This window comes from Schistocerca cancellata, unplaced genomic scaffold (assembly GCF_023864275.1).
Source record: "Schistocerca cancellata isolate TAMUIC-IGC-003103 unplaced genomic scaffold, iqSchCanc2.1 HiC_scaffold_1101, whole genome shotgun sequence".
Taxonomy (NCBI): Eukaryota; Metazoa; Arthropoda; class Insecta; order Orthoptera; family Acrididae; genus Schistocerca; species Schistocerca cancellata.
The window spans coordinates 1,929,202-1,955,634 of record NW_026047100.1 but is presented as its reverse complement, the minus strand read 5'-3'; the positions used below and the strand labels follow the sequence as shown (position 1 = coordinate 1,955,634).

At 45.9% G+C, this 26,433-nt stretch overlaps 1 protein-coding gene across 1 annotated transcript in view; it reads right to left on the bottom strand.

The window, feature by feature from the left end:
- Window positions 1-7,856: 7,856 nt before the first annotated feature.
- LOC126155893 (uncharacterized protein K02A2.6-like) overlaps window positions 7,857-26,433 on the bottom strand; it is a 236,996-nt gene continuing 218,419 nt past the window's right edge. The window contains exon 2 of the mRNA XM_049916264.1: window positions 7,857-9,447. Coding sequence (XP_049772221.1) covers window positions 8,060-9,447 — 1,388 coding nt within the window. The 3' untranslated portion in view covers window positions 7,857-8,059. The remainder of the gene's footprint in view (window positions 9,448-26,433) is intronic.

The following is a 26,433-nucleotide window of genomic DNA, read 5'->3' as shown; positions in this document are numbered from 1 at the left end:
TCTATAACTCCTGATAATCCTTAAATTCATCTTCTAAACTGGCGTCCATATAATATACTTACACTATACATGGTCACCTTTACACCTAAATACACTCCTGGAAATTGAAATAAGAACACCGTGAATTCATTGTCCCAGGAAAGGGAAACTTTATTGACACATTCCTGGGGTCAGATACATCACGTGATCACACTGACAGAACCACAGGCACATAGACACAGGCAACAGAGCATGCACAATGTCGGCACTAGTACAGTGTATATCCACCTTTCGCAGCAATGCAGGCTGCTATTCTCCCATGGAGACGATCGTAGAGATGCTGGATGTAGTCCTGTGGAACGGCTTGCCATACCATTTCCACCTGGCGCCTCAGTTGGACCAGCGTTCATGCTGGCCGTGCAGACCGCGTGAGACGACGCTTCATCCAGTCCCAAACATGCTCAATGGGGGACAGATCCGGAGATCTTGCTGGCCAGGGTAGTTGACTTACACCTTCTAGAGCACGTTGGGTGGCACGGGATACATGCGGACGTGCATTGTCCTGTTGGAACAGCAAGTTCCCTTGCCGGTGTAGGAATGGTAGAACGATGGGTTCGATGACAGCTTGGATGTACCGTGCACTATTCAGTGTCCCCTCGACGATCACCAGTGGTGTACGGCCAGTGTAGGAGATCGCTCCCCACACCATGATGCCGGGTGTTGGCCCTGTGTGCCTCGGTCGTATGCAGTCCTGATTGTGGCGCTCACCTGCACGGCGCCAAACACGCGTACGACCATCATTGGCACCAAGGCAGAAGCGACTCTCATCGCTGAAGACGACACATCTCCATTCGTCCCTCCATTCACGCCTGTCGCGACACCACTGGAGGCGGGCTGCAGGATGTTTGGGCGTGAGCGGAAGACGGCCTAACGGTGTGCGGGACCGTAGCCCAGCTTCATGGAGACGGTTGCGAATGGTCCTCGCCGATACCCCAGGAGCAACAGTGTCCCTAATTTGCTGGGAAGTGGTTGTGCGGTCCCCTACGGCACTGCATAGGATCCTACGGTCTTGGCGTGCATCCGTGCGTCGCTGCGGTCCGGTCCCAGGTCGACGGGCACGTGCACCTTCCGCCGATCACTGGCGACAACATCGATGTACTGTGGAGACCTCACGCCCCACGTGTTGAGCAATTCGGCGGTACGTCCACCCGGCCTCCCGCATGCCCACTATACGCCCTCGCTCAAAGTCCGTCAACTGCACATACGGTAAACGTCCACGCTGTCGCGGCATGCTACCAGTGTTAAAGACTGCGATGGAGCTCCGTATGCCACGGCAAACTGGCTGACACTGACGGCGGCGGTGCACAAATGCTGCGCAGCTAGCGCCATTCGACGGCCAACACCGCGGTTCCTGGTGTGTCCGCTATGCCGTGCGTGTGATCATTGCTTGTACAGCCCTCTCGCAGTGTCCGGAGCAAGTATGGTGGGTCTGACACACCAGTGTCAATGTGTTCTTTTTTCCATTTCCAGGAGTGTATGTATAAACAGAGGAACCAAGACGACCAGCCTAAACAAAGATGTACATGCAATGCATCATTGCCGTCAGCGCTCTTTTGATGTGTACACATCACTACACGTAACTGATAAAACGGTCCTACGCTCTAGCAGCTAATTCAGAATTCTTAACTATAAAAAAAAGGTTACCATTAGCCACGGTATCTATATGCAGACAATATAGCTGTGTCGATGCACCAGTAAAAGGTAGTATCTACAGGAAACTATAAGTGGATTGTGTAACACCCGGTATCATCCATTACGTATCACATATACTGAGGTGACAGAAGCCATGGTATACGTCCTAATGTGGTAAGGGGCCTCCTTTCTCCCACCGTAGTGCAACAACTCGACGCGGCATTCACTCAACAAGCCGTTGGAAGAGGCCTGCGGAAATACTGACCCATGCTGCTTTCATAATAGTCTATAATTGGGAAAGTGTTGCCGGTGCAGGAAGCTGCGCACGAACTGATCTCTCGATGAAGTCCCATAAATGATCGATGGGATTCACCTCTTTCGGTGTGGGTGGCCAACCATTCGCTCAAATTGTCCAATATGTTTTTCAAACCAGTCGCGAACAGTTGTGGTCCAGAGACAATTCCGTCGTTGTTTGTGTACATTAAGTCCACGAATGGCTCCAAGTAGCCGAACATAACCATATCCTGTGAATGATCGGTTCAGTTGGACCAGAGGGCCCAGTCTAGTCCATATAAACACAGCCCACATAATTATGGAGCCTCCACCAATTTGCACAGTGGTTTGGTGCAAACTTGGTTCCATGGCTACGTGAAGTTTGCTTCACACTCGAACGCTACCATCAGATCTTACCAACTGAAATCGTGACTCATCGAACCAGGTTTTCCAGTAGTCTAGGATCCAACGGATGTGGTCAAGAGCCCATGAGAGTCACTGCAGGTGATGTCGTCTTGTTAGCAAAGGGCACTTGCGTCGGTCGTCTGGTGGCATAGCCAATCCACGACAAAGTTCAGCAGAATCTCTTAACGGAGATGTTCGTCGTAAGTCTCACATTGATTTCTGCGGTTTTCTCTCGCAGTGTTGTTTATCTGTTATCACTGACAACTCTACGCTGCTCTTGGTCGTCCATTCAAAGCCGACGGACACTGCGTTGTCAGGGGTGAGAGGTTATGTCTGAATTTGGTATTCTCAGCACACTCAACACTGTGGCTCGGAATATTCCATTATCTAACCACTTCCGAAATGGAATGTCCCATGCGTCCAGCTCCAACTAAAATACTGCGTTCAAGATCTGTTAAATCCCGTCGCTCAACACTAATCACGCCTGACAGCTGGTTGGTCAGATGCCACATGAGTCTGTAAGTCGAGTATCTTACCCCTTTCGTTGACATAACAAGCGATGCGAAACTAGCAGTTCGCAAGATGTGCAGTGAAACTGCAGAAGAGATTCGTCGAAAAACGAACCACATTCTCTCAAAATCCAAACCACCACCCTCGAAGATGACAAGAGCCACTCGTAAGGGTCTTAAAGAACTCCGTAACGGCGCTCTCCTCGGAGTCCTGCCAACTGACAAGGACATTACTGAAACCGACAATTATGGACGAAGGGATGTAAGGCGAAACGCACCATCACGTCTCATTACCTGTTACTACCTTATCTATATCTAAACCTACATCGATATTCTGCAAATCACATTTAAGTGCCTGACAGAGGGTTCGTCGAACCACCTTCACAATTCTCTATTGTTTCAATCTCGTATAGCGGGCGGAAAGAACGAACACCTATATCTTTCCGTACGAGCCCTGATTTCCCTTATTTTATCGTGGTGATCTTTCCTCCCTGTGTAGGTCGGTGTCAACAAAATATTTTCGCATTCGGAGGAGAAAGTTGGTGATTGGAATTTCCTGAGAAGATTCCGTCGCAACGAAAAACGCCTTTCTTTCCATGATCTCCAGCCGAACTCCTGTATCATTTCTGTGACAATCTCTCCCAGATTTCGCGATAATACAAAACGTTTCTTTCTTTGAACTTTTTCTATGTACTCCGTCACTATTCTAAAAGAGGACGGACAAGTGTAGTGTTGGCAGTCTCCTTAGTAGATCTCTTACGTTTTGTAAGTGTCCTGCCAATAAAACGCAGTCTTTGGTTAGCCTTCCCCACAACATTTTCTATGTGTTCCTTCCAGTTCAAGTTATTCGTAATTGTAATACCTAGGTATTTAGTTGAATTTACGGCTTTTAGATTAGACCGATTTATCGTGTGACCCAAGTTTAACGAGTTCATTTTAGCACTCATGTGGATGACCTCACACTTTTCGTTATTTAGCGGCAACTGCCACTTTTCGCACCATTCAAATGTCCTTTCTAAATCGTTTTGCAGTATGTTATGGTCTTCTGATGACTTTGTTAGTCGATAAACGACAGCGTCATCTGCAAACAACCTAAGACAGCTGGTCAGATTGTCTCCAAAATCGTTAATATAGGTAAGGAACAGCAAAGGGCCTATAACATTACCTTGGGGAACGCCACAAATCACTTCTGTTTTACTCGATGATTTTCCGTCAGTTACTACGAATTGTGACCGCTCTGACAGGAAATCACAAATCCAGTCACATAACTGAGACGATATTCCATAATCACGAAATTTCACCACGAGCCGTTTGTGTGGTAGAGTGGCCCTTCCGGAAATCCAGAAATACGGTATTGATCTGAAATCCCTTGTCAATAGCACTCAACACTTCATGTGAATAAAGATGTTTTCTAAACCCATGGTGACTGTGTGTCAGTAGACCGTTTTCTTCGAGGTAATTCATAATGTTCGAACGCAATATATGTACTAAAATTCTTCTGCACATTGACGTTAACGATATGAGCCTGTAATTCAGTGGATTACTCCTACTACCTGTGCAACTTCCCAGTCTTTGGGTACGGACCTTTCGTCGAGCGAACGGTTGTATATGATTGTTAAGTATGGAGCTAATGCATCAGCATACTCCGAAAGGAACGTAATTGGTACCCAGTATGGACCAGAAGACTTGCCTTTATTAAGTGATTTAAGTTGCTTCACTACTATGAAGATATTTACTTCTACGTTACTCATATTGACAGCTGTTCTCGATTCTAATTCTGGAATATTTACTTCGTCTTCTTTTGTAAAGGCATTTCGGAAGACTGCATTTAGTAACTATGCTTTGGCAGCACTGTCTTCGATAGTATCTCCATTGCTATCGTGCAGCTCGCCGCTAACATATTTCACATACGACCAGAATATCTTTGGATTTTCTGCCAGGTTTCGAGATAAAGTTTCGTTGTGGAAACTGTTATAGGCATCTCGCATTGAAGTCCGCGCTAAATTTCGAGCTTCTGTAAAAGATCGCCAGTCTTCGGGATTTTGCGTCTGCTTAAATTTGGCATGTTTGTTTCGTTGTTTCTGCAACAGTGTTATAACCCGTTTTGTGTACCAAGGAGGATCAGCTACGTCGTTTGTTAATTTATTTGGTATAAATCTCTCAATATCTGACGATACTATTTCTTTGAATTTAAGCCATATATGGTCTACACATATATTACAAATTTGGAATGAGTGGAGATTGTCTCTCAGGAAGGCGTCAAGAGAATTTATATCTGCTTTTTTTGAGTAGCTATATTTTTCGTTTATTTTTCGAGGATTTGGGGATTACAATATTCAATCTTGCTACAACAACCCTGTGTTCACTAATTCCTGAATCGGTTTTGATGCTCGTTACTAACTCAGGATTATTTGTTGCTAAGAGGTCAAGTGTGTTTTCACAACCGTTTCCTATTCACGTGGGCTCATGAATGAACTGCTCGAAATAATTTTCAGAGAATGCGTTTAGCACAATTTCGGATGATATTTTCTGCGTACCTCCGGAATTAAACATGTATTTTCGCAAACATATCGAGGGTAACCTTTCAGCAACTGTATCATCTGAATTGGGAGGTCGGTAAAAGGATCTAATTATTATTTTAATTCCGCTTGCCAACAATTACCTCTGCCCATACTAACTCAAAGAAGTATCTACTTCAATTTCGCGACAAGTTAAACTACTTCTGACAGCAACAAACACGCCACCGCCACCCATGTTTAGCCTATCCTTTGGGAACACCGTTAGGTTCTCCGCAAAAATTTCGGCTGAGCTTACACTCCTGGAAATTGAAATAAGAACACCGTGAATTCATTGTCCCAGGAAGGGGAAACTTTATTGACACATTCCTGGGGTCAGATACATCACATGATCACACTGACAGAACCACAGGCACATAGACACAGGCAACAGAGCATGCACAATGTCGGCACTAATACAGTGTATATCCACCTTTCGCAGAAATGCAGGCTGATATTCTCCCATGGAGACGATCGTAGAGATGCTAGATGTAGTCCTGTGGAACGGCTTGCCATGCCATTTCCACCTGGCGCCTCAGTTGGACCAGCGTTCGTGCTGGACGTGCAGACCGCGTGAGACGACGCTTCATCCAGTCCCAAACATGCTCAATGGGGGACAGATCCGGAGATCTTGCTGGCCAGGGTAGTTGACTTACACCTTCTAGAGCACGTTGGGTGGCACGGGATACATGCGGAAGTGCATTGTCCTGTTGGAACAGCAAGTTCCCTTGCCGGTCTAGGAATGGTAGAACGATGGGTTCGATGACGGTTTGGATGTACCGTGCACTATTCAGTGTCCCCTCGACGATCACCAGTGGTGTACGGCCAGTGTAGGAGATCGCTCCCCACACCATGATGCCGGGTGTTGGCCCTGTGTGCCTCGGTCGTATGCAGTCCTGATTGTGGCGCTCACCTGCACGGCGCCAAACACGCATACGACCATCATTGGCACCAAGGCAGAAGCGACTCTCATCGCTGAAGACGAAACGTCTCCATTCGTCCCTCCATTCACGCCTGTTGCGACACCACTGGAGGCGGGCTGCACGATGTTGGGGCGTGAGCGGAAGACGGCCTAACGGTGTGCGAGACCGTAGCCCAGCTTCATGGAGACGGTTGCGAATGGTCCTCGCCGATACCCCAGGAGCAACAGTGTCCCTAATTTGCTGGGAAGTGGCGGTGCGATCCCCTACGGCACTGCGTAGGATCCTACGGTCTTGGCGTGCATCCGGGCGTCGCTGCGGTCCGGTCCCAGGTCGACGGGCACGTGCACCTTCCGCCGACCACTGGCGACAACATCGATGTACTGTGGAGACCTCACGCCCCACGTGTTGAGCAATTCGGCGGTACGTCCACCCGGCCTCCCGCATGCCCACTATACGCCCTCGCTCAAAGTCCGTCAACTGCACATACGGTACACGTCCACGCTGTCGCGGCATGCTACCAGTGTTAAAGACTGCGATGGAGCTCCGTATGCCACGGCAAACTGGCTGACACTGACGGCGGCGGTGCACAAATGCTGCGCAGCTAGCGCCATTCGACGGCCAACACCGCGGTTCCTGGTGTGTCCGCTGTGCCGTGCGTGTGATCATTGCTTGTACAGCCCTCTCGCAGTGTCCGGAGCAAGTATGGTGGGTCTGACACACCGGTGTCAATGTGTTCTTTTTTCCATTTCCAGGAGTGTATATCCGGCTTTAGAAAGCTTTTAGTACCTATAACGATTTGAGCATCAGTGCTTTCTATTAGCGCTTGGAGCTCTGGTCCTTTCCCAACGCAGCTACGACAATTTACAACTCTTATACCAATGGTTGCTGAATCTACGTTTTTCCTATGTTCAGCCTGCACCCTTTGTGACTGAAGCCCTTCTTGTGTTTTCACGAGACCCTCTAACCTAAAAAACCACCCAGTCCACGGCACACAGCCCCTGCTAGCCGCATAGCCGTCTTCTGCGTATAGTGGACAAAAAAAATGGCTCTGAGCACTATGCGACTTAACTTCTGAGGTCGTCAGTCGCCTAGAACTTAGAACTAATTAAACCTAACTAACCTAAGGACATCATACGCATCCATGCCCGAGGCAAGATTCGAACCTGCGACCGTAGCGGTCACGCGGTTCCAGACTGAAGCGCCTTTAACCGCACGGCTACAACGGCCGGCCTATAGTGGACACCTGACCTATTCCGTGGAACCCGAAACCCTACCACCTGTTGTGTCTATACAAGACAGTCTAGACACAGGGTGAGGTTACCGATAGGCACGCGTACACACACGCCGGCTGGCGTGAGTTCTGGAACAGGATACTTAATGAATGCTAATAAGAAAAGAACGGAGCTTCTCGTATACTTAACTTTATTCTCTTGTGTGGTACATCTCTATGATGAATACAAGTAAGACTCTCTCCAGATATGGTTAACTGCGCCTTGCTAGGTCGTAGCTATGGACTTAGCTGAAGGCTATTCTAACTGTCTCTCGGCAAATGAGAGGAAGGCTTCGTACGTCTAGTCGCTAGCAATGTCGTCAGTACAACTGGGCGAGTGCTAGTCCGTCTTTCTAGACCTGCCATGTGGTGGCGCTAGGTCTGCAAGTACTGATGGAGGCGACACGCGGGTCCGACATGTACTAATGGACCGCGGCCGATTTAAGCTACCACCTAGCAAGTGTGGTGTCTGGCGGTGACACCACATTCCTCCCCCGCAAATCGGCGAACGGTCGTGTTATAAGGCTTCCGCCCGCCGTGGGGAGGGCCCCATGTTGACGTATGCGATGAGGTGGGGAGCCTGACAACAGGCGAGGCTGTGCCACCCGCACCCGGCCATTCGGTCCGAGGGGAGCTAGGAAACGCCTGGAAACCTACTCCAGGGTGCACGTCAACATGCGGCGTATGCGCCCGTAATGAGACAGGAGGGGCCGAAGGCTCGACCTCCATTGCGTCGGGGCATCCGACGCGCGATGACGCCATGTGGTCCGGAGAGGGCAAGTGTTCCATGGCGGAGGACAGCTGGTCACGGGAAGCGATCGGCGGCGCGTGACCCAGGGAGGCGGATGGCGGCTGCAGCGAAGCGTCCTCCGTGGGCTGCGCCGGCGGCGGCGGCGGCGACGCGACGCCATGGGGCAAAATGGAAGGCATCGTCGGTAACACCTGGGGATGAGGCGAGCCAGTAGATGGGTCCCCAGGGCGCTGACCGGACGGCTCCGTCGCTGAAAGCAGACGGGGAGCGGCAGAACCCAGGCGACGACAGAGGCGCAGCTGATTGAGATGCCGACGCACCTCACCAGAGGCCCCCAAAACCAAATACATCGCGCGGCCGAGGCAGCGAAGAATGCGCCCTGCGAGCCAACGCCGTGAACCGCGATAAGTACGATAGAATACGACGTCGCCAGGAGCAAAAGCAGGAGTCTGCCGCTGCACAGGAACCTGATGCGGCGGATGCAGCAAAGACATCAAGGTTCGATGAGGACGACCGTGAAGCAACTCAGCCGGCGAGCGACCATCGCGGGGCTGAGAGCGATAGGAAGACAAAAAGAGCAACAAGGCGTCCTCCCGAGAATGCGACTCTTTCAATTTCAACATCTGCGACTTAAAAGTCCGGACCAAACGTTCAGCGGCACCGTTTGACTGAGGCGAAAACGGCGCGGATGTCAGATGTTGAATACCATTGGCCTGGCAGAATGACTGAAATTCTGCGGACATGAATTGTGGACCATTGTCGGAAACAATAGTCTGTGGGAGACCTTCAATGCAAAAGATAGCAGACAACGCTTGGATGGTGGCAGATGACGTCGTGGAAGACATCCGGACAACAAAAGGAAAATTACTGAAGGAATCGACAACAACCAACCATCGAGCATTCCAGAATGGACCAGCAAAATCTACGTGTAAGCGTTGCCAAGGGGAAGTGGCTTTCGGCCATGCAAAGAATTTCCGCGGCGGTGCGGATTGTTGTTCGGCACACGCCATGCAAGAAGAGCACATATTCGTAATCGCAGCATCGATTCCGAACCAAGTACAGTGCTGACGAGCAAGTTGTTTCGTACGCACTATACCCCAATGTCCTTGGTGGAGAAGCTTTAAGACAGATGACTGCAACGAACGTGGGACCACGACCCTAGACTGATCATTATCAGAACGCAACAACAAAACACCACGTCGTACAAAAAGTCTCTCCTTGTGAGCAAAAAATCGGCGAACCATCGGATCCTCGATCCGTGACTTCGACAAGGGCCAGTGCGTAGTAACAAAACGCAAAACGGTAGCAAGGACAGGGTCGGCAGCTGTGGCAGTAGCTACACGACGAAAATCAATCGGAAACGATTCGACCACGTCATCAGTTTCCGCAGCAATGAACATGCAAGCAAGTTCGGAAGAATCGAATGCTTTATCCTCGGCAACAGGCAAACGGGACAACGCATCTGCGTTTCCGTGCTTAGCAGTGGACCGGTACAAGATATCGTAGCGGTACTGCGATAGGAAAATAGACCAGCGAATGAATTTCTGCGCTGTACGTGGAGGTACAGGCTTGTTCGGATGAAAAAGCGATGTCAAAGGTTTGTGGTCTGTAATGATGGTAAAGTGACGACCATACAAGAAATCGTGAAACTTCGTAACACCAAACACGAGAGCCAAAGCTTCTTTCTCTATCTGGGAATAATTTCTTTGCGCTGACGAGAGCAATTTGGACGCAAAGGCAATAGGGCGATCATGCGAACCATCTTTGTGCGCAAGCACAGCACCGATCCCGAAATCCGATGCATCTACCATCAACAAAAGGGGTTTCTGGGGATCGAATGGCGTAAGGCAAGTAGTTGAAAGCAACGCCGATTTCAATTGGCGAAAGGCGCGTTCGCATTCCGGCGACCAGACGAACGGAACACCTTTACGGCGTAAGCGATGAAGCGGAGCTGAAATGGAAGAGGCATGAGGAAGAAATTTATGGTAGTAATTTATTTTACCCAACACACTCTGTAGCTGCTTCAAATTCTGCGGCGAAGGCAAGTCCTGTATGGCACGGAGGTGCTCTGGACTCGGATGTATGCCTTGGGCATTAATTACATGGCCCAGATATGGCAAGTCACGAGCAAAAAACACACATTTGTCCTTCCGCAAGCGAAGACCATTCTGTCGCAAGACCTGAAATAGTGTTCTGAGATTTTGTAAATGTTCTGCTTCTGTCTTTCCTGAGATCACTATATCGTCCAGATAGTTAGCTGCAGTAGGGACCGACGCACAAATAGTTTGTAAATATTGCTAATCCAATGTGCTTTGCACGCGTGGGTTCGAATCCCATCCTCGTCGCCATGTTTTGTTGTGTCTATACAAGACAGTCTAGACACAGGGTGAGGTTACCGATAGGCACGCGTACACACACGCCGGCTGGCGTGAGTTCTGGAACAGGATACTTAATGAATGCTAATAAGAAAAGAACGGAGCTTCTCGTATACTTAACTTTATTCTCTTGTGTGGTACATCTCTATGATGAATACAAGTAAGACTCTCTCCAGATATGGTTAACTGCGCCTTGCTAGGTCGTAGCTATGGACTTAGCTGATTGCTATTCTAACTGTCTCTCGGCAAATGAGAGGAAGGCTTCGTACGTCTAGTCGCTAGCAATGTCGTCAGTACAACTGGGCGAGTGCTAGTCCGTCTTTCTAGACCTGCCATGTGGTGGCGCTAGGTCTGCAAGTACTGATGGAGGCGACACGCGGGTCCGACATGTACTAATGGACCGCGGCCGATTTAAGCTACCACCTAGCAAGTGTGGTGTCTGGCGGTGACACCACACCACCCTTGGGCGAAAGTCGAGGAATCTGCAGTCTACATGATAGCAGAACAGTCTGACCCTCTGATTCAGACTCTCCACTCCGCATTGTACCAGAGGTTCGCAAATCAGTCCTGTCGACTACGCTGCAAACGGTCAGCTCTGCTTTCATCTTGCAAGCACGACTGGCAGCCTTTACCACTTCTGTCAGCGGCTCGAAACCAGAGAGGATCTCTTCTGATCCAAAGTGACACACATCATTGGTACCAACGTGAGCCACCACCTGCCGTTGGCTGCACCCTGCGCTCTTCATGGCATCTGGGAGGACCCGTTCCATGTTTGGAATGACTCCAGCCAGTATTCACGCGAAGTGCACATTGGATTGCTTACTCTCCTTGTTGGCCAAGTCCCTAAGGGGTCACATAACGCTCCTAACGTTGGAGCTCCCAACTACCAATAATCCCACCCCCACGATTGCCCAGATGTTGCAGGTTGAGAGGTTTCCTCTGAAACAGGACAGGCGCCAGCATCTGGCTCAGCGACAGTGTCAGCCACAGACAGCACCTGGAACCTGTTTGTCAAACAAACCGGGGAGGCCTTGTGTGCGTCCGCCTGGGAAGTCTTTCGCCGCCTTCTTCGCCCCTGGGCGACCTCCTACTCGACCACAGATGATGGGTCAGCCTCAGTGCCAGCTGTAACAGGGTTGGCCACCGGTGAGGACCGATCGGAGGACTCTGACGTGCTAGACGTCCGTTAGGTCCCCACAGCCGGCCCACATTAGTGGTGCCCATCCACTGCAGCCTCAAGCTGTGTAACCGAAGTCATCACAGCCTGAAGCTGAGAGCGAAGTGTCACCAACTCGGCTCGCATCCGCACACAACAATCGCAGTCCCTGTCCATACTAAAGGCCGTGGAAAACTACACTACGCAGATAAATGGACTATCAGCACGTGCTGCGCAACTGTTCTGTAGAACCTGACGAAAACGCACGAACTGTGTCTAGTAATACGCAGATATTCAAAAACCTATCTACCGAATCACTCACGGGAATTTAAATAGTTTACCCCTGATTAGGAACTTTTAGTATGTCACAAAATTGGTTTACTTTGCGACGCAAACGAAAACTCGACAACTGTGGCTATTAGATATTAAAGTTACACCTAGAAACACAAGAAACTGAACTATGAAAGCACACAGATGATATAATAAAATTCGCTCCTGGTTAGGAACTCGTAAATGACAAAAGCCGATTACTTCCCTGTTGCTGCGTCTATCTCGGTCGGCTACCTCTGAAACATTTCGGCCTTTGGAATTCACAGTTTCACTTAGTTACAACACAGATTCAATAAGACATTAGATCTCAGTAACAGGGTAATGAAAACAGGAAGGCCTTGATTAATTTAATTAAAAGGGAACAGACATGCCTTCAACAATAGCAGCTTCAGTTAAGCAATATTAGCAAACAGCAAACAGGCAGGTCTTCGATGATTAAAGCTTCAGTTGACTATCAAATAGAAAACAGGGAGTCCTTCATGAATAACTGATTCAGTTAAGTAACCAAGAGTTTGAATTGCCTCCTCACAAGGGGTGCACCAGAAGGCTTATACGCAAGGACCACAAGAATACACCAAATAGGAAGGCCAAGAAAGATTTTCAAGGCCCTTTCCGTTAGGTACAGACCACCAAAAGAAATATTTACACAGCAAGGTTACTTATGTGACAGCAACAATAACTTCCCGCCAGACTTGCTTGATCATAATGTGTTTGCTGATGGTTTTGCTGGTCGTAATTGTTGCAGTAGTTAGGTCTACTATTGAAAACTTGCATAGGCTGACTGTTACAGGCCATCTTTGGGTTCTTTGCAAATTATTGTGATTAGTCATGTTGGTAGGCATGATTTTCGTAATTATAATGGTCATTTGAGTGGCCATTATTACCGTACTGGTTTACAGAAGTATGCATTTACCCATTATTTTTACTTTTGCTATTATTAGAGCCCAGTCTATTGAGGTGATTGTCGTTATCGTCTTCCAGTTCTTGCAAAAGACCTTTGATCTTGTCAGTATCGTCTTTCCCACTATTAGCTACAATGACATGTCGTATGTGAGCGGCTAGTTTTGTTATGCAAATATCGATAAGTTCTGCTGGATTGTCTAAATACTGAATTCTACGCATCATGTCCTCACCGTACAATGTTGGAGTGGTAAATTCCAATCTTTTGAACGGTTTCTGGTTTAATACGCTGGTTTTTACGAATGATTGTGGTGTGGGAGACCAGCACGCCGTCAAAAAAGCGAACTGAAATTCTATCAGTGATCGGCGTTGTTGCCCTATTGAACGCATTCTAGAAGCCGGCTCATTTTCCAAATAAGAGCACATGAATTCAACCTTGTTTGCAATCGGCCATTCAGTGGTACAGAATAATTAAACTGATCAAGCCAGGCCTTTGAGTGTATTTATTTACCAACATTACGAAGTGTTTTAAATTTTTATACCTGAAGGAAGTGTCTGTAATCGACCTTACCGTCCCTTCTTGGTTCAAAATTGTGGGTATAGAATCTCACCGATTGTTCTGATTGTTGCATATTGATGCACACTATTGCAAATGCGTTCTGAATGAGGCTGTACTCTAATATTGTTGCCTGTACCGTCTATGCCTGACGCAATCCGATTGTTGCGTAATTTCACAATCTGTTTGTGCTCCAGTAGGAGCTGGTACTTTTTCAGCGTTAATAATTTTTCGTTCTAAAGAATTTAATCTATATTTTACTTTCGCTTTGATGAGCACTTGCCCTTCCTGTACACATATGACTTTTAAATACTCTTCCGTTTGCGAGAAGTGTAAAGGGGTAGTGCTGTCAAGATGTTGCGTCTACATTATTGGACAAGTCTGTAACTTGTGTCGTGAGGGAGTCAGTTTTCTGAAAAACAGTGCGTAACTGCTCTGCAATAGAACCAACTGTGTCTTCTACAGAGTCTGTTTTGGCGCTGATTTCTGTAATTTTACAGGCATTTTGATCGCAGTACTGTTTGAGATCTGTGATCAAAGCGCTGGGTATTGCTGCTTTAACGGCAGCTAACTCATCCTGTTTGTGCTTTTGGAAACCACTCTCAATCCTTGAGATACTTTCCGTTTGTTGAGCTTGTGCAGTATCAACGGTGTTAATTTTAGTTACTAAAGTTTGCTCTTTAGGGAACAACAGTTCATACAGCGTTTGGGTCAGTTCATTCATAATTGTTCTATTTTATGTTTGCGATGTCGTGATTTGAGTTTTCAAGCCTTCTTTCATTGTTTGTGTGCCCTGTTTGTTGTTGTTGTTGTGGTCTTCAGTCCTGAGACTGGTTTGATGCAGCTCTCCATGCTACTCTATCCTGTGCAAGCTTCTTCATCTCCCAGTACCTACTGCAACCTACATCCTTCTGAATCTGCTTAGTGTATTCATCTCTTGGTCTCCCCCTACGATTTTTACCCTCCACGCTGCCCTCCAATACTAAATTGGTGATCCCTTGATGCCTCAGAACATGTCCTACCAACCGATCCCTTCTTCTGGTCAAGTTGTGCCACAAACTTCTCTTCTCCCCAATCCTATTCAATACTTCCTCATTAGTTATGTGATCTACCCATCTAATCTTCAGCATTCTTCTGTAGCACCACATTTCGAAAGCTTCTATTCTCTTCTTGTCCAAACTATTTACCGTCCATGTTTCACTTCCATACATGGCTACACTCCATACAAATACTTTCAGAAATGACTTCCTGACACTTAAATCTATACTCGATGTTAACAAATTTCTCTTCTTCAGAAACGCTTTCCTTGCCATTGCCAGTCTACATTTTATATCCTCTCTACTTCGACCATCATCAGTTATTTTGCTCCCCAAATAGCAAAACTCAATTACTACTTTAATTGTCTCATTTCCTAATCTAATTCCCTCAGCGTCACCCGACTTAATTCCACTACATTCCATTATCCTCGTTTTGCTTTTGTTGATGTTCATCTTATATCCTCCCTTCAAGATACCATCCATTCCGTTCAACTGCTCTTCCAAGTCCTTTGCTGTCTCTGACAGAATTACAATGTCATCGGCAAACCTCAAAGTTTTTATTTCTTCTCCATGGATTTTAATACCTACTCCGAAATTTTCTTTTGTTTCCTTTACTGTTTGCTCAATATACAGATTGAATAACATCGGGGATAGGCTTCAACCCTGTCTTACTCCCTTCCCCACCGCTGCTTCCCTTTCATGTCCCTCGACTCTTATAACTGCCATCTGGTTTCTGTACAAATTGTAAATAGCCTTTCGCTCCCTGTATTTTACCCCTGCCACCTTTAGAATTTGAAATAGAGTATTCCAGTCAACATTGTCAAAAGCTTTCTCTGTTTAGACTTGTTAAATATGGTCTAACAGTATTTGCAATGAGTCATTCGTACCAAAGTGAACATTCCTGTTATGTGAAGCCGTCTGAGGTGCTGCTTGTGTCTCAAGATGACTTACGAAACCTGAATTTATTGTCGCTGAAAAGATTTGTTGTGATGTGTCACTGTGCTGTGATACTTCGCTATCTGTTAATACGGCAATGCTTTCTGCAGTGCCGTTGAGGTCATTCGTTACATTGTTTGACCATTGTTGCAGAAACTTGTGTCTCATTATCTGTGTGAACAATTTCCGATTCAGTCTCTGAAGGCTGCGAATGTTCTGGAGAGGTACAGTGGTGTTTACATTTGTAAGTTCCCTGAGGTCCCTAATGCGAGTAGCGGATCTCGTGTTGTCAGCCATCGTTAGTAATAATCAGAAAAGTATGACAGAAAATAATGTCTCACCAACGAATCCATCTCGCTCCAAACATCACTTACAAAACAGAGACAATGAGTTCTGCTAATGCAAGATAAATTGCCTGCCACTTAGTATCAGTCATGTTCGTAACTCTTAGTCCTCGACAATGAGTAGTGAAATATGTCACTTGAAACGCTTATAATTAACAAGGACAATAATACACAATTATTGCTGAAAAAGAAAGTACGTATATAATTAGTAACAAGACAGGGCCGCTGTAACCATTGTGTGTGTAACGTTGATCTGACTGCGTTTTTATGATTTCCAATGGTGTCGTCTATCAACAGAATTCGCCATATGCAACGTACATGTAACCAATTCTGCAGCATCAGCTGCTAAAGCTTATTGTTACTAAGAATGAATTTAACAAAATGGAGTTAGCTTGGGTGCTGTTAATTACCAAATAATTTCGTAAATTAAGTCTATTTAAAACTTCAGAATTATCATAACCTATAATCAATAATAGACAGTGACAATTACAATGACATACATATCAATAATGGCTGAGTGCCAAATTAACAAATTATTTCAGTTTCAAAGTTACATTAATATTTAATAACCATAGCATTTATATATTAATTAGATGTGCAGAATAATTATTATTATTTGGAAGATAAGGAGGCTTCTTTAACTGACAAAACAAAACATGGGACTATTACAAACTCAGACTAACAATCACAAGCCTAACCCTGCAATTGCGTTTGCACTATGCTTCCGAATTTTACCTGGAATTCCATCTAGATCTCTCCTGGCTATGTATATGAAATCAGGCCTTCAGTGTGCTAAGATCTGCCATCATCGACGTGGGGGAAACATAACACGTCTTCTGCCTCCGATTTCTCGGCCGACATTACTGCTTCCACTCTCGCAGTCAGACCTCGTCTCCCAACAATGCTTCGAATCGCGCTCCCATGTTTCGCCCTCAGTTTGTTATTATCGATATCTGAGTGCTCACACAATTCAAAGAATAGCGTTAAGTTTTCTAAATTGTTTTAAATGTAATGGAGAGTTCTAACACACTCATTACAAGTGAGATCGACAGGAAGTGCAAAATGGCTAAGCAGGGATGTCTAGAGGACAAACGTAAGGATGAAGAGACATATATCACTAGGGGTAAGATAGATACTGCCTACAGGAAAATTGAAGAGACATTTGGAGAAAAGAGAACCACTTGTACGGATATCAAGAGCTCAGGTGGGAAACCAGTTCTAACCAAAGAAGGGAGAGCCGAAATGTGGTAGAAGTATATTGAGCGTCTATACAAGGGCGATGTACTTGAGGGCAAGAAATGGAAGAGGACGTAGATGAAGATGAAATAGGAGATATGATACTGCGTGAAGAATTTGAAAGAGCAAAGGCCCGGGAGTAGACAAGATTCCATTTGAACTACTGATAGCCTTAGGAGAGCCAACCCTGACAAAACTGTACCATCTGCTGACGAAGATGTATGAGACAGGCGAAATACCCTCAGACATCAAGAAGAATTAGTGATTCCAATCCCAAAGAAAGCAGGTGTTGAGATGTGTGAAAATACCGAACGATTAGTTTAATAAGTCAAGGGTGTAAAATACTATCACGCATTCCTTACAGACGAATGGAAAAACTGGTAAAAGCCGATCCGGAGGAAGATCAGTTTGGATTCCTTAGTAATGTAGGAACACGTGAGGCAATTCTGACCCTACGACTTATCTGAAAAGATAGGTTAAAGAAAAGCAAACCTACGTTTCTAGTATTAGAGAAAGCTTTTAGAGATTGGGATAATCTCTTTCAAATTCTGGAAGTGGCAGGTGTAAAATACAGGGAGCGAAAGGATGTTTACACCTTTTACAGAAACCTGATGGCAGTTATAAGAGTCGACGGGCATGAAAGGGAAGCAGTGGTTGGGATGGGATTGAGACAAGGTTGTAGCCTGCCCCGCTTTTATTCAATCTATATATTGAGCAAGCAGTAAAGGAAACAAAATAAAAATTCGGAGTAGGTATTAAAATCCATCGAGAAGAAATAAAAACTTTGAGGTTCGCTGATGACATTGTAATTCTGTCAGAGACAGCAAAGAACCTGGAAGGCCAGTTAAACGGTATGGATAGTGTCTTGAAAGGTGAATATAAGATGAACACCAACAAAAGCAAAACGAGACTGACGGAATGTAGTCAAATTAAATCAGGTGATACTGAAGGATCTAGATTAGGAAATGAGACACATGTGCAGTAAATGAGTTTTACTATTTAGGGAACGAAATAACTCATGATGGTCTAGGTAGAGAAGATATAAAGTGTAGAGTAGCAATGGGAAGGAAAGGGTTTCTGAAGAAGAGAAATTTGTTAACATCGAGTATAGATTTTATTTGCAGGAAGTCTCTTCTGAAAGAATTTGTATGGACTTAGCCACATAAGGAAGTGAAACATGGACGATAAACAGTCAGCAAGAAGAGAATGGAAGCTTTCGAAATGTGGTGGTACAGAATGATGCTAAAAATTAGATGGGTAGATCACGTTGCTAATGAGGAGGTAATGAATAGAACTGGGGAGAAGAAGAATTTGTGCCAATACTTAACTAGAAGAAGGGATCAGTTGGTAGGACATGTTCTGAGGTATCAAGGGATCACCAGTTTTGTATTGGACCGCAGCGTGGAGGTTAAAAATCACAGAGGGAGACAAGAGAGAAATACACTAAGCAGTTTCAGATGTATGTAGGTTACAGTAGTTACTTGGAGATGAAGAAGATTGTACTGGATAAAGTAGCATGGAGAGCTGCATCAGACCAGTCTCTGGACTGAAAACCACATCATCAACAACCTTCAATCGTTATTCTCGAGGGAGGCCGGTTTTTGATAATTGTTGGATCCTTATCTAGCTGTCATCAGACAGGTTTTTTGCGGTTTCAAATGACGGCCGGTCTGTTTCCTTAAAAAAATCGAAAACGAAGTTTGCACCTTCCGTGCTTATATTTCTGTCGCTACTGATAGTAAGTATTTTGTAGAAAGGGTTGATTGCATTGTTCGTATTCTGTTATTTTGGCTGTTTACGTTTATACTTTGAAACTATTAATCTAGTCAGTATTGTGCTTTAACTGTAGATTTATTGTCTCGCACATTAGAACAGCCAATTACATGAAATTTCCAATGTACTCACTTCGATATTAAGGAATTTTTTAAAGTGCTATCTCTTTGCACTGCACCCCATACTTGGGTTCGAGTCTTATTCGATAGATGCCACGCCAAGATTTAGTGTCATATCTACTCAAAGGTAGATAGTTCCGTTAAGAACTTGGAGAACTTCTCATAAGAGGGAAGTTCCTCTTGAAAAATTTCTAGTGCCAAATTTTTTGTCGAACGCAGGTAACTACTGACAATACTTATTACTGAAAGTGTGCTAGGGTGGAGGGCTTATGTTCTGAAATCAAACCCATACGGAGCGCGGAGAATAATAGACTTACCGCTTTTCATTTTGATCGAATTAGAGAAAACTTCTATTACTGGATTTTAAGTTCCCTGTCTGTCACTCTGCAGTTATGCGACTCATTCAGAGGTGCGTTATCTTCACTAGAGCGATCGACGACAGTGGAACTGTCGTATGTTTAGCAGTGAGATGTCCTTCATTTCATTTTTTCATTTAGCTGCATTCATATGAACCTATTTTCAAGAACATCAGCTTTACTTAAGGTACTTGCGTTTTGGTTTGAAGAGTCATTATTTTCCTGTAAGCTGTGTACACTCATATTCAATAAGGTGATTGTGGTATCTACGAGGTAATTTCACGTTTTATACTGTGATATTTTCTTCTTACAAATGCGTCAAACTATCTTTGACTTTTCTTTTGCCGAAATGCATTAGCAATGTAGTTTCTGATCGTCCTGATAGTTAGACATCACAGTCGCTCAGTACATATCGACATGTGGTTTACCGCTGGTAAGCGACCCGCGTGTGCCACATCGCGGCTTTTCGCGCACTGTCGACTGTGGTTGCCAGCAACCAAAGTTTGGAACATCCAGACGGCGGAGACCAAGGAGGAAACGATTTGGGATCTTCGTCTTCAGTGTGTGTGGTGCGATGGACGAAGAGGATGCAGACGTAGTAGTTCTTGTGATTGCTGCGAACAAGACAAACATTAAGTGAACTCTCTGCTGAAAGAACGAAACAGTAAGTATATATCAGTTGTCTATAATGACAGGAGAAAATATGGTAGCAAATTTTTTAGTTACGTGGAGATGTGAGGTTTTGTGATGGACTGCTGAAAGCAATCTGAGTTATCTATTCAGGGCCAATACACAAGTATCGCACACTGCATCTCACTAGAAGAAAAGGAGCTTAACGAAATATGATAGTGTTTTGAAATAAATCATTTACAAATTGAAATAGAACTGTGTCTACTGATTATCGCGTTATATGTTTGTCTTTAACAGTACTAACTGGAGAGTAATTCTGACATAAAATGAAGTTACTGACAAAACTCCGTGTGTTAATAACAGAACATTACAATGATGCACAAAGAAAATACACTCCTGGAAATGGAAAAAAGAACACATTGACACCGGTGTGTCAGACCCACCATACTTGCTCCGGACACTGCGAGAGGGCTGTACAAGCAATGATCACACGCACGGCACAGCGGACACACCAGGAACCGCGGTGTTGGCCGTCGAATGGCGCTAGCTGCGCAGCATTTGTGCACCGCCGCCGTCAGTGTCAGCCAGTTTGCCGTGGCATACGGAGCTCCATCGCAGTCTTTAACACTGGTAGCATGCCGCGACAGCGTGGACGTTTACCGTATGTGCAGTTGACGGACTTTGAGCGAGGGCGTATAGTGGGCATGCGGGAGGCCGGGTGGACGTACCGCCGAATTGCTCAACAAGTGGGGCGTGAGGTCTCCACAGTACATCGATGTTGTCGCCAGTGGTCGGCGGAAGGTGCACGTGCCCGTCGACCTGGGACCGGACCGCAGCGACGCACGGATACACGCCAAGACCGTAGGATCCTACGCAGTGCCGTAGGGGACCGCACCGCCACTTCCCAGCAAATTAGGGACACTGTTGCTCCTGGGGTATCGGCGAGGACCATTCGCAACCGTCTCCATGAAGCTGGGATACGGTCCCGCACACCGTTAGGCCGTCTTCCGCTCACGCCCCAAAATCGTGCAGCCCGCCTCCAGTGGTGTCGCGACAGGCGTGAATGGAGACGTGTCGTCTTCAGCGATGGGAGTCGCTTCTGCCTTGGTGCCAATGATGGTCGTAAGCGTGTTTGGCGCCGTGCAGGTGAGCGCCACAATCAGGACTGCATACGACCGAGGCACACAGGGCCAACACCCGGCATCATGGTGTGGGGAGCGATCTCCTACACTGGCCGTACACCACTGGTGATCGTCGAGGGGACACTGAATAGTGCACGGTACATCCAAACCGTCATCGAACCCATCGTTCTACCATTCCTAGACCGGCAAGGGAACTTGCTGTTCCAACAGGACAATGCACGTCCGCATGTATCCCGTGCCACCCAACGTGCTCTACAAGGTGTAAGTCAACTACCCTGGCCAGCAAGGTCTCCGGATCTGTCCCCCATTGAGCATGTTTGGGACTGGATGAAGCGTCGTCTCACGCAGTCTGCACGTCCAGCACGAACGCTGGTCCAACTGAGGCGCCAGGTGGAAATGGCATGGCAAGCCGTTCCACAGGACTACATCCAGCATCTCTACGATCGTCTCCATGGGAGAATAGCAGCCTGCATTGCTGCGAAAGGTGGATATACACTGTACTACTGCCGACATTGTGCATGCTCTGTTGCCTGTGTCTATGTGCCTGTGGTTCTGTCAGTGTGATCATGTGATGTATCTGACCCCAGGAATGTGTCAATAAAGTTTCCCCTTCCTGGGACAATGAATTCACGGTGTTCTTATTTCAATTTCCAGGAGTGTACAAACCGAGATATTATTCAAAAACAACACAATCTGAGGAGTGGGTGGGCAGAGGACATTCGTTAGTTAGACGCGGCTGAGGCTGAGTGGAGAAACTTAAGGATGATATTTGCGGTTACTTTGTACCTCACATACGCCTCTAAACGTAGATATAAAATATGAAGGACCGCCATAATCTGCGGGATTCCGACGTTCAGTGGTGTCGGTGTCAGAACAGAAGTTCTCGAATGGCTCCTCGAGCAAATTTCTAATATTGTGTAACCTCCTTTTCAGGTTCTCCTCGTACGTCGTAGCGAAAGTTTTCACTTTGAATTCTGTGTTCTTTTAGGAGTGAATTGTTCAGTTCTTGCTAAATTTTGTCTTCTCTTCATCTCCCAGAATCGGTACCATGCTTGAAATATCCATTTCGTTACAGTGGTTACGAAATTGTATAAGGAATCTGTACAAAGAAAGGTGCTACTCTTCACCTGTTGGTATACAGTTTTGCTGTCGGTGAGTCTGGAATGCCGTTTGTCCAAGAGAAGTGGAACTCTCTTGTGTGTTTTATACAATGATAAGTTACATGTTGCACATCGAAGGGCTAATGGTTTTCAACCACCAGGATTGATATTATAGTTTCTCGAGGCATCTCCATGGATCTTTTGTTGTCAGAATATCATTGATAGTTTGCACTGCGTATCTGAATGCCTCTTTTATTGCCAGAACTTCAGCGGTAAAGTTTCTGGTTTCCATAACACGACAGACGTACGAAATCCTGTTCATTCAATCGACTTAGGTCAAACACCTTGTATAAGGATCACTGTCGTGCACTGCATCAGAATGGGTTGGATGATTTGTAGTGGCTCGGTGGTAGAGGTGAAGGAAGATCTTGCTTGAAGCGGAAGTTTCTTAGACAAGTCTGATCATTGCGAGTGTCGCTTTATAGAGTGTGAGAGGAATGATTTATTGTTGCTGACTATAATTGGAGGCTAAGAGAAGTACTTTACCCTGCGGTTTTGTTTAATTTATTGGCTTTCGGTGTGTGCCCATACAGCTCAACAGTTGATAGACGATACGAGAGTGTGAGTCGACAATTCAGAATGTTCATTAGAATCAGGCCTTACCGTGCAAGAAAATTACATAGCTTTGACTTCTCGTGTGACGCCATGCAGCCGATTTTTTCGTCAGTTGTGGCGATAACAGAATGAGGCCAATCCATCACCCAGTTCCCCAGCGGACAATTTCTCTGACACGGCCGGGAATCGAACCCAGTCTCCCTCTGTTTGCTATGTAAAATGCTGACCCCGAAGCTACCAAGGCCGACGAAATTGGAGTACATCCTTTGTGAAAGTCGGAAGCGGATATGGTGAGACAGCTGCTCTGTCACTTATAAATGACCTAATAGGTGCCCAAAAATATTCAGGAGCATGTTTTGGCTTCTATCACAAGGAGAATTGTTACTGTGTTTGTGGCTGCCAGCTGCGGAAGACGCCTTAGCCGGGGAGGTGTTGTTTTCTTTGTACCCCACCAGGGCTCGTGTGAGGGTTGAATGTGGTCAGGGCATGAATGTGTGTGATGTCCTTAGGTTAGTTAGGTTTAAGTAGTTCTAAGTTCTAGGGGACTGATGACCACAGATGTTAAGTCCCATAGTGCTCAGAGCCATTTGAACCATTTGAATGTGGTCATTTCACGAAGAGACTGTGGTGTCACCGCCAGACACCACACTTGCTAGGTGGTAGCCTTTAAATCGGGCGCGATCCGTTAGTATACGTCGTACCCGCGTGTCGCCACTATCAGTGGTTGCAGACCGAGCGCCGCCACACGGCAATTCTAGAGAGACTTCCTAGCACTCGCCCCAGTTGTACAACCGACTTTGCTAGCGATGGTTCACTGACAAAATACGCTCTCATTTGCCGAGACGATGGTTAGCATAGCCTTCAGCTACGTCATTTGCTACGACCTAGCAAGGGGCCATTACCAGTTATTATTGATGCTGTAAAACATGTACCGTCAAGAGCGACGTTCACCATTTATGGATTAAAGTTAAGTATTCCACCAGCTACGTCAGATTTTTTTACAGTCTAATTTCCTTGTCCTGTTCCAGACCTAACGCCAGCCTGCGTGAGCCTTTCGGCTTCCTCTCATACCGGCGTTGGATCTCCTGCCAACCCACAACAGAGACAATGCAAATTCCGAAGTAATATTAACTTACTGTGGAGAGACCGATTTACTGATACTACTGAAGAATTCGTTGAGACACCTAACAACAAGAGACATGATTGAGCATATTTTGAACATTCTTTTATTTTAATTTTCTTCATTCGTCCTTTGCGAGGACAGTCGAATTTTTTCAAGAACTAAACTTTACATTAACTAATTCGAACGAACAGACAAATTTATACCTCTTATAATGGATTGCTTCGTGTGAAAGACAGACTTCTGATGTTAGAATCATGTCCATGTGACTTTAATCCATGAAGAACACTGGACAAGGGCCAAACAGTTTACAAGTCTAGAATAAATCTGTAGACATTCGGTCATATCGGTTCATTAGAATATGCTCTAGGCAAAATTATCTATAAGGGGTCTCTACCCGAGAAATGGAAGCAGTATAATCAGGCAAATTGCAGAAGCCTCCAGGAGTTAAACAGTATTACAGGTTCTACCTTAGTCGTTTAAGCTCGACGACTGCTGTTCTTGCTCGTTATTCAACAGACTCGTACAGTTTTGAACCTTATTTGGCTTCAAATGGCTCTGAGCACTATGGGACTTAACATCTATGGTCATCAGTCCCCTAGAACTTAGAACTACTTAAACCTAACTAACCTAAGGACAGCACACAACACCCAGCCATCACGAGGCAGAGAAAATCCCTGACCCCGCCGGGAATCGAACCCGGGAACCCGGGCGTGGGAAGCGAGAACGCTACCGCACGACCACGAGATGCGGGCGAACCTTATTTCCTCAAAGACAGTTGAGAAGTCCATTGTACTAGAGCAGAGTTTGATTCATCGTGCGTACGTACGTACGTACGTCTGACTTGTTGGTATGTTATTTTTCGATTACTGGATCCATGTTTTCCCATCATCATCAATATCATCGTCTTGTTCTTTTTCTTCTTTTCTCGAAGTATTTACGCTATGTGTTTTTTCCTCCCACATGGGAAACTTCCTTCCTACCTAGGGGTGTGGTGGGGGGAGGGGTGAGGGGGAGCGTAGTGTGTCTTTACACGTTTCACCTTCCGTCGACTGTCTTGCGCCAACACTCTTCCTAGAAGACGCCACAACATGTGGCCAGCTGGGTGACTATGCTATCTGTTAAATTCTGGTATCCGGAGCGACGTAAGGTGGAATGACCACATAGAACAAGTAGTAGAAAAAGCAGTTGTCAGACGGAGGTTCGTAGGAAGAATCGTAAGGAAATGTGACCTATCGACGAAGGAAGTGGCTTACAAGGTAGTTGTTCGACCAATTATTGAATATTGTTTACCAGTATGGGACCCTTGCCAGGTAGGACTGATAGAAAAGCTCCAACGAAGAGCGGCGCAATTCCTCAACAAACTCCAAACTACATTGGCTGAAGTTACAAGACATGTTTACTATTGAAATTTCAAGAGAGTACTAACCGGGAAGAGTCGAACGACATATTACTTCCTCCCAATTATACAGGGCGGTACATTGATCGTCACCGGGCCAAATATCTCACGAAATAAGCGTCAAACGAAAAAACTACAAAGAACGAAGCTTGTCTAGCTTGAAGGGGGAAGCCAGATGGCGCTATGGTTGGCCCACTAGATGGCGCTGCCATACGTCAAACGGATATCAACTGCATTTTTTTCATATAGGGAACCTTAATTTTTTTATTACATATTCGTGTAGTACGTAAATAAATATGAATGTTTTAGTAGGACCACTTTTTTCGCTTTGTGACAGATGGCGCTGTGATACTCACAAACATATGGCTCTCAATTTTAGACAAACAGTTGGTAACAGGTAAGTTTTTTAAATTAAAATACAGAACGTAGGTACGTTTAAACATTTTATTTCGGTTGTTCCAATGTGATACATGTACCTTTGTGAACTTATCATTTCTGAGAACGCATGCTGTTACAGCGTGATTACCTGTAAATACCACATTAATGCAATAAATGCTTAAAATGATGTCCGACAACCTCAATGCATTTTGCAATACGTGTGACGATATTCCTCTCAACAGCGAGTAGTTCGCATTGCGTAATGTTCGCATATGCATTGACAATGCGGTGACGCATGCTGTCAGGCGTTGTCGGTGGATCAAGATACCAAATATCCTTCAACTTTCCCCACAGAAAGAAATCCGGGGACGTCAGATCCAGTGAACGTGCGGGTCGTGGTATGGTGCTTCGACGACCAATCCACCTGTCATGAAATATGCTATTCAACAGCGCTTCAACCGCACCCAAGCTATGTGCCGGACATCCATCATGCTGGAAGTACATCGCCATCCTGTCATGCAGTGGAACATGTTGTAGTAACATCGGTAGAATATTACGTATGGAATCGCCATAC